The sequence below is a fragment of the Scleropages formosus genome, chromosome 21, assembly GCF_900964775.1.
Source record: "Scleropages formosus chromosome 21, fSclFor1.1, whole genome shotgun sequence".
NCBI lineage: Eukaryota > Metazoa > Chordata > Actinopteri > Osteoglossiformes > Osteoglossidae > Scleropages > Scleropages formosus.
In genome coordinates, this window is record NC_041826.1 from 11,355,845 (window position 1) to 11,366,774 (window position 10,930).

The 10,930-nt window shown below is 44.0% G+C and overlaps 1 protein-coding gene across 2 annotated transcripts; it reads right to left on the reverse strand.

The window, feature by feature from the left end:
- Positions 1-1,067: 1,067 nt before the first annotated feature.
- On the reverse strand, positions 1,068-9,204 carry ormdl3 (ORMDL sphingolipid biosynthesis regulator 3). 2 transcript variants are annotated; one of them, XM_018726371.2, is made up of 4 exons: positions 8,945-9,204; positions 6,913-7,115; positions 6,182-6,333; positions 1,068-5,100 (listed from the first exon to the last, which is right to left on the reverse strand). In XM_018726371.2, the coding sequence occupies exons 2-4, from the start codon at positions 7,084-7,086 to the stop codon at positions 4,965-4,967; spliced, it is 462 nt and encodes a 153-aa protein (XP_018581887.1). In that variant the 5' UTR covers positions 7,087-7,115; positions 8,945-9,204; the 3' UTR covers positions 1,068-4,964. The 2 variants fall into 2 exon arrangements, with proteins under 2 accessions (XP_018581887.1, XP_018581886.1); XM_018726370.2 differs by having other exon boundaries at positions 8,767-9,204.
- Positions 9,205-10,930: the final 1,726 nt, after the last annotated feature.

The following is a 10,930-nucleotide window of genomic DNA, read 5'->3' on the forward strand; positions in this document are numbered from 1 at the left end:
TTTTCGACTTCACAACGGTGAGCTGGCGATAGACATCCGGTAGAAACCGTACTTTGAATTTTGATTTTTTCCCCGGGCAAGCGATATGCGGCGTAACACCCTCTTGCAATACCGGGCAGCGGCAGCAATCCGCATATCGAAATCTGTCACGCAGAGGTGCGTATTAGGTGTATTAAATGCATTTTCGACTTACGATATTTTTGACTTACGATGGGTTTCACAAAACATAACATCATCGTAATTTGGGAACCCCCATAGTATCTTAACATCCATATCTATTTAGCCAATGCTTTTTCTCCAAATGTCAATGTAATATAAATGCTTTGTTTTTATTTTGAAATCTGTATATTCTGCTCCAGTCCACACTCCCACAGTGCAAATGAAATGGGTGTAAATCATAATGTAATAAAGGTATTAAGTATTAAACCCATGTTATAATCATGATATTCAAATAAATACTTTTTCAGTTTACCCAATGCTCAGAAAAAGGCCAGTATTTATTACATAATCAACACACAGAGTCTGAAACCACTTGTCCTAAGCAGGGGGCGGCAAACCAGAGCCCAACCTGGCAACACAGGGCGCAAGGCTGAAGGGGGAGGGGGACATACCTTAGGTAGGGGGCCAGTCCGCCGCAAGGCACCCCAAGCAGGACTCAAAGGCCAGAGCCCCCCACAGAGCAGTACTTGACCAAACCCACTGCACCATCACCCCCTCCCCCCATTACTATAATATTGAAGGTTATTATAATTGCAGGAAAAAAAAAATTGTGCAAGAAAAATTACAAAAATATTTTTGGATTTGCTTTATAAACCACATTTAAAGGACATTTTAATCCGGAAGGCATTCTACAGGGACCCTCTAAACTGAGAGAAAATGACTTTTCATTTTAACAACCTTTATCACAGTTACTATGCATGAATGATCTGTGCTTTGAAAAAACCAAATGCTACTTTTACTATTCTGTGGATGGAGAATAAGTACAAAGTTTTTTAATTCCTGAATGAAAAGAACAGAACTTTGGCTAATAAAAGAAAAATGTTAGGAATGAAAATCATTAGTTATGAACATTCATTTTAAAACATGAGGATTTCTACTGACAGCGATGTTAAATTTGTTGGTCCAATTTATTATTGGGGAGGGGGGAAATCACAAAACAGAGTGCTTTGGAAAAGTAACACTAGTAGTGTGAATACCCAACAGGCATAACAGAGCAGCATGTGAAACAAAAATATCACTTTCTACAGCCTGACAAACATCCACCGAATTTCAAATTGCACAGGAATATTTCACGTGTGTGGAAACCTCAAGCCTTATCCAAGAACACCTCAATGTCCTCTTAACCGCCTGCTTTTTGAAAGGAGAAAAGTATATAAACATTTGTTTTTACACGAGCTGTAAACACTGTGGAAGTGAGTTGAATGAAGGCAATCACGCTCCTATTACTCTTCTCCCGATTCTATCCAAGTGCATTTTGCTGCCAACTAATGGTGACAAGAAGAAATGCAGCTCTGATTCCCTCTGCAACAGAAATATTACAAAATAGTATGGCAAAGGAAATGCAATTAAAATGAACCTGCAAATTTTTCTGTTTGAAGACTTGTTTCTTGAATGTTTCACACAAGGATCCAGTGCATTTCCAATACATTCATCTACAACAGCGCATTTTCTACAATGATGCATTTTCTTTTCTATTGAGGTAATGTACTTTTTGTATCATTCTCAGACGTACGTCACGTTGGAGAGAAGCATCTGCTAAACGAATAAAATGTACAGCAGGGACAAAATTACTAAGAGCATTATTGTATGTATCTATGCAAATTTATTATAACAGGAAGGACAACTGGGAGGCTAAATAATTCAAACAGAAAATCTGACTTCACTAGTTACTCATGACCAGCACAGTAACAGTCAGTAGGGTGACTGAAATACCGAGAGCGGTCCGATGACCATCCCGCAACGTCACACAGTGACATTCACCCCTCTGCCATCCAATCCTTGGAACTTGATTCCATCTCCAATTGCACTTTCATCCATTTAATGTTTAACAAGCTGCAGCCTCTCATGTCTCAAAAATGTTCCCGATAGTAAAAAGTGAGAGATTCCAGCACATTTTGTAAAGCTTCTCAGTCGGTTCCATTTGCAGTTTCAATGGTTAAACTTGTAATCTTGTGCTGGAAAAAAAAAAAAACTAGTAACATTTCATCCAGGTTGGCTGTAAGGACATGAAATACCACAATTTCTGTCCACAAAATTATTTCCTTAAATTGTTTATTTACTGACATTAAACACAACACTATATATTAAATCCATAGAAGAAAAACACATGTAACATTTGTCAGCCACAAACATTAATGACTATTGCACTACTGTTAACTTATAAATGTAGAAATCAAAGTTAAAAGGATAAATATTTAAAGACCAAATAGCCCTCTTTGTTAGCATTCATCCTGTAAAATCTACATTGCAACAGACTGCCCCTGCACACTCGAAGGAAGAAAAAGCTCATTTGACAAGTTTCCAACACAGAAAATAGTTTGGGTACAAGCCCTTGTGCACCTCTGACCTCTACACCTTCCTCATGCCACAGAGAAGCTGCTTCAGTTAATATGTGACCCTTTTCTCCAAAGCAACTTGCACTGACTCACCTATTTTTACAAACGGAGCAATTCATGGTAAGCACTTTGCTCAAGGGTATAACAACAGGAGTTGGGATTTGAACCTGCAACCTCAGAGGCCAGAGACAGTAACTTCAAGCACTATACCACCTGCTCCCCAGAGAAAAGCTTTTTCCGTTGTGGTACCAACAGCATTTCAGTGCTGCCACAAGTTACCCTGTAAAAACAGTACAGACATGAAGAGTACACTGAAGAGTACCGCCTGAGTACAGAAACACTACGCTGTTGGAGGAACACAGGTACAGCAAAACACAAACAAATACCTTTACTTTCAAATGGAAACAAAAGCCAGTTAATGTATTAATTATGCACATTGCAAACACGCAGAAGTGGAGACTAAATAACGGAGGTGAAGGATGACTACACCGTAGTGGAAACCACGGTAAACGAGGAAGGAGCCCCGGCTCCGACAAACACGACGTTTCTCCCCGTGAACAACGCTGTGAACCTAGACCCTTGAGAGTAAGAAGGTCGCTTGGGTGCAGAATCCTCACTCAGGTTTGCACTCCAAAAGGGCCCAATGCAGTCTCACTCATGAATATTCATCAGCAGCGCAGGGCTATCGATTACACTGCCACTAACTGTTCATTTGCATATTACATAACACTCTGCCCCCAAACCAGTGTCCTACAGAGCACAAGTGAGGGGCCACTTCCTCTCGCACGCTTGTCATTCCAGAACCTTCCATATTTATACCGTATGTTTCAATGCCTGTACTTACATGTGCATCTGTCACAGAGACCCCACAGAGCCCTAGGGGCTAAATCCACTCTCATAAAACGTTCACAAGTCACACCTCTGCACCCTTGTAAACCACAGTCGGAGCTCCTACAACCACTGCAGGACTTGAAGAGTACAGTTAGCCCCATCACCACCCGGCATCCTCTTTATAGGGCAGAGCCTTTAACATGTTTATAAAATTCATCAGAAAAATATACTGAATATTAAGACGTGTCGGCCTGCGCTGCGATACAGCAATGGTCTTTCTGCAACACTTTCAGCTCAGTTTTCAGTTGAAAGTAACGCAAGTTTTTCCGCATTAAAAAAAAAGAAAAAAAATCTGGTTAATTTTCTTTTACATTCTGAGAATTATATCCATTGGAATTAATGCATTTTTTGCTTTATACGATGACAATTTTCTTATAAATACTGGTATCCCGCAGGATGCCGAGTCCTGAAATGTGTTTTTTGTATAGCTGTGCATCTACTGAAGCTGACAAATTAATTTCAATTTAATTTTTTTTCTTGCTTCTAAGAAAATATGAACCAAGAAATATTGAAGACTGTTGAAGAAATTGATACCTACATTCAGAACGGAGAGGATGATATAGTTGGAGTAAAGTTGCAGCAGAGTGAAATAACTGTAAAATTCTTACATCGTAGTTCTTTCATTGTTATTTCAGTAATATATGAAAGTCATCCTATATAGAGGCCTGTCTTTTCTCTGAAACTTTAGTTTCCATTGAAATATTTTTACCACATATATATATGAATACAATGACAGAACAGAAAAAGGGGTTAACATTAAGGACAGTAGGGAAACAGAACCATTCTTAAGAATGCACTGTTATGAAGTGTATAAAGCTGTGTGGGGGGGACAGACAATAAGGAGCTTCACATTTGGACTTGCAGGTGAAGTGACTCGAGACCCGAGGCCAGAAGAAGAAGCACCGCCTGAGGTGCCCTTAGTACCGACACATTAACACTGCTGAGGATGAGTAAAATAGCAAAAATTCGTACCACCCTGTTTCGTACACTGAGGTTACTTCTCATTAACAGGCACACCATGTGTGAGCATGCACGTGCGCACATGCACGCACACACACACACGCACACACATTACCCTTACAGGAAACAACCACAGAACTGGGAGGGGTCAACAGGGGTCAGATGGTGCTACATGGCAGGACCATCACCACAGGAAGACCTTCTGCCCTGATTGTCACCTAACTCTACATCACCCTCGGAACGGCGGCCTACAATGCTCTCGAACCTCAGACCACACATGACCCAGATGGTGGTCTTCGCCACAGGCAAGGGTTTCGCACCCGCTGCCAGGAGCCGGCTAGTAAACCTCAACGTGACACATGGGCGCAGCACTCAGGACTCCCTGCGGCTTTCAGAAAAGGGTCTGACGCCGAGGTGCGAACAGTCCATTCTCCACCGGCTCCCCGAGCCACACGCAACGCGGGACGACCGGAAGTCGCGGTCCAAGCTGAGCTGGGATGTGGAAAGAAGGAGAGCAGGAGATGGGTGGGCAGCGGGAGGAGCTGAGCTTCAACCACATCAGTACTTGTTAATCCCGAAGATGCGGACGCCGTGCAGCTGGGGGAGCTTTGGGATGAGCACCGTCAGCAGGGAGACAGTGTTGATGACAAAGTGCACCCGGTCGTATTTTGTGTAAAAGCTTGTGAGGAAGTACCTGGGATAACAGAGGACACAGAGACAGTGACCTGTGGTTAATGCACAGCATCACACCCACACTGACATTTTTATATCGCTACATAAACACGTGTGATGTTCATCCGCTCCAGTAGATTCATTATCTACAGTCAAAAAATATTAATGAAACAGATGGCCCTCAATCTAATTTTGGGTGAACTTCTGTTTAAAAAAAAAAAAAAGTATCTGCAACAATGTTTGAACTTTTTTTATAAACGCACCGTAAATACTTTGACTTTCTCCTTGCAATTTGCATCACTTGAGTCTCTAAAACCAATTTACACTTATTCGTTTATCTGACACTTTTCTCCAAAGCGACTTACAAATATTTACCCATTTATACAGCTGGGTAATTTTACAGGTAAGTACCTTGCTCAAGGGTACTACAGTTGGAGGTGGGATTCAACCGTGTGACCTTTAAGCGGTACTCTACCAGCCGCCCCTTACTGTGTTCCTATTCTGAGTGCGATTTGCTGCCAACTAATGGTGGCACCCAAAATTGCAGGTCATCTTCCCTCCACAACAGGCAAAAATCTTTATGAAGTATAGTAGCAAAGTTATAAATTAATTAAATTGGAAATGTGCCTTCGAATTTTCAGACCCGAAATGCTCGTAACACAAGGAACCAGAGTACTGCTGAAGTCACGAACCGTGCAGGAGAGCTACGACAAAGATGCTGCTGTAAGCGTTTCTAAAAAGAGCTGGTCCAGGCAGCTGCTAGCGCAGGTGCTCCAGGTAAGCACCTTCCGGAGACACGTCTACAACCTCTCACACAGATAAACACTGACGGAGCACACGTCACTTCGACATCTGCACTATATCAAGACGCGTCACGGTGGGAATGTCCCTCGAGGACAGAGCGATTTTTCAGAGAGCATCTCAGAGGTGCCAGCAGTCTAAGGGAAGGTAATGCAAGCACCATGAGGATGTGTCTCCCTCCCAGCCTTACAAGTGTGAGTCAGACACATGACAGCTTGATGGGTATGTGTTTGGACAGGTGCGGTGCGGGTGAGAACACGGTAAAGACAACAATAACTCGAAAGAGTAGGTCGGATACTTACAGGATGATTGGCGTGATGGTGAGGAATTTGCGCGAGGCAGTGAACTGCACACCGTAGTCCATCTGCTCCCAGTGAGTGAGGAGGCGTGCTTTGCCCTGGTCGGGGGTTTCGAACGGGGTTCCCTTCACTGTGTGCAGGAAGATGTACATGCACTGTGGGGGACACGACACAGGACTTTTACAGTAGGACCCAAGTGTCACTGCAAAAGTATGGGTGGAAGATATCCCCAGTAAACATTTCTAAATTGAAAAATGACTAAACTCCAGGTGTGCAACATGTAAAATATTTTTCCAAGCTGGAGAAAAAGAAAACCTTTCAATCTACTGCTGCACTTCATTTCACCTTCAGGACTCAGTACCTAAAAGGACCTGCAGTCAACCAACAACTCCGTACAGCGAATTCTGTATGTTCCAGAATGACTATGCTTTTTAGACAGCGGCCAATGCTTACGACTAAAACGGTATAAAACGTTCAAGTGTTACGCTACTTTTTCCCTTATGACATTAGGCATCACTTAGGGATATTCTGGGGATGAACGTAATACGGGCTTCGAATGAACCGGAAGGATTTCATTATTGAGTTTTCGTACAATCCGTTTTCAGGATCGGCTGAAAGCGGTTAGAGGAAAAAGCGTATCGTCAATATTACTTCTGATACAGTCAATACCTTCGCGCAGTTTTCCGAACAGCTCCTCACACGAGAAGATCAGAGGCTCCGCAAAGGCCGCTCACCATGTTGTGGATGAGGTTGGTGAGCGTCCAGACCACAGGAACGCTCACAAACGGGATGCTCAGGAGGATGATGTGCAGCAGGCCGATCCCCAGCACGTAGGAGAGCCAGATGCCCCTGCTGTTCATCACCCGTGTGTTGGGGTTCACCTCGCTGTGCGCCGTGCCCACGTTCATCCTGCCGCTGGCGTGCACGTGGGGGCCACCTGGGCAGGGGTCACAGGAGCACTCACAACAGTGTCACAGCCCACTGCGGAGCGCAACTGTACAGTGGATCTTACAAAAACAACTGCGACCTGAAAAGTGTTCACAACTTGTTTTGTTCGTAACTCCGGCCAATTTAACCTCCCAGTTACAGTTATCCATAAAAGTTTAAGAATGTTGACATCCCTTCATTTATTCACTGGTTTCATTCCGTAAAAACCTTGAAGACAGCTGTAATAAATGAAAATGTAAGACTTATTTGTACATTTCACTTAATTTCAACATATAAATCCTAATTAATTTACCAAAAATAAAAATGTCTCCATAAGCTCCACCTCGTAAGGAAATAAGACATTTGTCACTGACACCTGAAACATTTGTTATTGTTTCCCCCTTTGGAAGATCACACCTCCTCTTACTACTGGAGTCATAAACACGAGCCGCAGACATGAGCTGTAAACACCGGGGAAGTGAGTTGGATCAAGGCAGTCTGAGTCTCACTGCTATTTTTCGACTGTGCACGTAAACACGGGACGGGTCGTGTTCCCTCTGCGAGATTAACATATTAAAAAAAGAAAAAGGAAAAAAAACGTACAATTACGAACAAACTGTTTAAAGGATTTAGCACTGAACTTTTCGTAAGAAAGGAGCCAGCGGAGCAGAACACATATGTATATCTGCACGTATTCATTTATCAGAAGCTTTTCTCCAAAGCGACGAACATCTCATAGAAAATACAATGTATTCATTACATTAGGAGAAAGAGACATAGTTGCAGATGTGTGATTCTTAAGGACAGTTTGTTTCTTTCACCAGATGAACCAATATTCATCACACGAGTAGCTGCATAAAACTATGAGAATAGCAACAATTCCTAACATTAATAATTTTTTTAGAAACATTTACATTACAGGAGTAGCTGCGTGAAGGTTTATCCCTTGTTTTACAGGTATGATCTCAAAGTTGTAAAGCACACATAATAATAATTATATTTCAGTACGTTGAGACGAAACTGAAGGAGTGAATATTTCTTAAGTTTTCCTACAGTTTAGTGATGAGCACACTGGACCCCCGCGAAGGTACTCGACTCCACCTCATGATTTACTACAGTAAATTGCCGCCCACTGCACTGTCAGTCAGTGTCACTGACCTTCGCACTTCATATGATACGTGCTGTCGCCCGTGTCACTCGCTCACGTAAGTTATTTCTCATGTACCGTTATTTCTTTTTCCATTATAATTATCATATGGGATAATAATAATGATTATACGCCTTTACCGGGATTGAATTATTCTGTCAAGAACAGTTTTTATTTATCGTGTATTATAATTTAAATGCAGCACCTAAGTTCCAGGTCTCGAACGAAATCATTAATTTGATTAAACGACTTAAAAATCGGAGGCTGTGTGTGTGTCGTTATTAAAAAGAATTAAAAAAAGACACAGAGCTGAGAAACTGCGATTAAAACACAATCCTAACAGTGTCTCGCTGCCACATTTCTGACTTTTTTTTTTTTATTAAACTCATCCTTTTTTCGTTCCTCGACCCCGGCCCGCGTGTGTCGCGACGTGTGTGTGCGCGCGCGCCGCCGAGCGAGCGAGGGCTCAGCTCTCCGACCGACCCCCCGCAGCGCAGGCAGCGTTCGTACTTACAGCAGGAAGTGCCCGTGGCGTGGCGTGGCCTGAAAACGGCACCGAAGGCGCAGAATAAAACTTCACAACTCAACTGTGTTTCCCTTCGACCGCGGCGAGCACGTCCGATTTCTGCTGCGTTTCCCCTCGTCACGCGCTCTTACATAATTCATATGCCCGCCGCGTATGCGACACTCACTGTGGCCGAGTTGTGTAACGCGAGTCTCTCGTCAGTCGCGCGTACAACGAACGAGTCCGCAGCGCAGCGCCGCGTTCGCAAGTCCGGCGCAGTTCGGCGCCACCGACGGCCACCCGCTCGGTCTCTGCGCGTTTCCCCCGCGTGCAGCAGCTCGCGACGCGACTCGCAGCGAAACGTCACCACTTCCCGAGCGCCATCCACACGAAAACTCGCATCCCACGGCGAGACAACGCGCTGGCGTGCGATCGGCTCGAGCGCGCCACGTGGGACGCCTCGGCCAATAGAGACACAGTGCGTTGAGTTTTTCCGAGGGTAAATATTACGCCCATCTTGACGTCACAGAGAGAGAAAGAGCGAGCGAGAGAGAGCGAGCGAGAGCGAGAGAGCGAGAGCGCGAGGAGGGGGCGGGGACGCCGGGACGCTACAGGTGACGATGTGTGGAGCGCCAGCACTGCGCGGTAACTGCGGATGTGACCTGCTTTTGATTTTCAGAGCCTAAACAAAATAAATCAAAGGACAGAGAAATTCTGCAATAACATTTTAATGTTAATCTTGTCCATACTATGACTTTATTTTCTGTTTGGATCTTCTGTTTACTATGAGTGTATTTTCTGTCAATATTAAAAAAAATAAGATAGGAACCTGAGTGGAGTGTAAAAAATATGGAAAACCCCCACACATAACAGTAAGGGCCCAAACAATAAGGTACAAGAAGAGTTTTCATTCCTCAAGCAGTGTCCCTCCTCAGTGTCCTGGTAGAGTAGTGCTTAGAATTGCTGTCTTAGACCCTCTGGGTGTAGGTTCAAATCCTAGCTGCACACTGGACCCCCTTCAGCTGGGTACTTACCGCCCCAGTAAGCCTTCCTTTGTAAATGGGTACAATAATTACAAGTTCCTTCAGAGAAATGTTTCTGCTAAATAAGTGTCTGAAGTAGCTGTCATAATGTGTTCCTGAGACATGCGCACCCCCACGCGTCTTTAGGCTGGTGGTATTTTATTTACTCAAGACACCTTCTTCACAGTGTATCATCGCTCTGCGGACTGTAGCACTTTTGACGTTCTGTGTGTTGAGTGTGTCTGAAGGAACAACCCACCTTGTCAAACTCCAGGTAAAACTCCACAAGCATACTGAGTGATCTCTCCATGCATCATCTCCTAAATAACCTCTGACTGCTGTCATTAGCTCCATGTCTTCTCTAAAAGCTCCACCCTTCAGGCAAAATATAGACCTAGGCGATGGAATCACGGAGGAAACGACGGCAGCAGAGCGATGAGCCCTGGGATATTCCTGTGGGGACGCCATGGAGCTGGGAGACGGCCGAGAGTCTCTTCTCTCCGGGTCGCCTGATGGGATTGATCTGCGGGTTCAGGCTGAAACCCAATCCGAGTCACGGTGGGAACATCGTTGTGGCAGTCGGACGTGGTAACAGCAGAAGGTGAAAGAAGTGCTGAGGGACGCGAAGGCGCATGAGGAAGAGCTCCGAGGAATTTACAGGAAGGAGAAGGAACCAGAAGCTGATGAGCTCTTGTGGTGAAGATGGCAGAATGGCTTGAAAATATCCTTTATCCTACACTATTAAAGGTTACTAAGACAACGAAAGGTGGTACAGCCAGTAGCACTCGTGTTTCGTAGCTCCTGGGCCGTGGCTTTCCTCCAGGTGCTCTGGTTTTCTCCCACAATCTAAAGACTTATGTTTCCAGTGAGCTAGTGACTCTAAAAAGCCCTGTAATTGACTATTGTCCTATCCAGGGTGTACCCTATCTCATACCCTATGCTTCTGGGACAGATTCTGGACCCCTGTGACCCTGCACTAGACAATCAGTTATTGATATGAGATAAGGAGTGAGAGTTCGAAGATTACATCTAAGATGGACTGCAGGGAGGTTCTTGTTTCCTAAATGTGATTAAAATGTTCAGTTGATGCTTTTCTCAAAAGCATCTTACAACAGTTTCCCCTTTTATATAGCTGGATAATTTTTCTACTG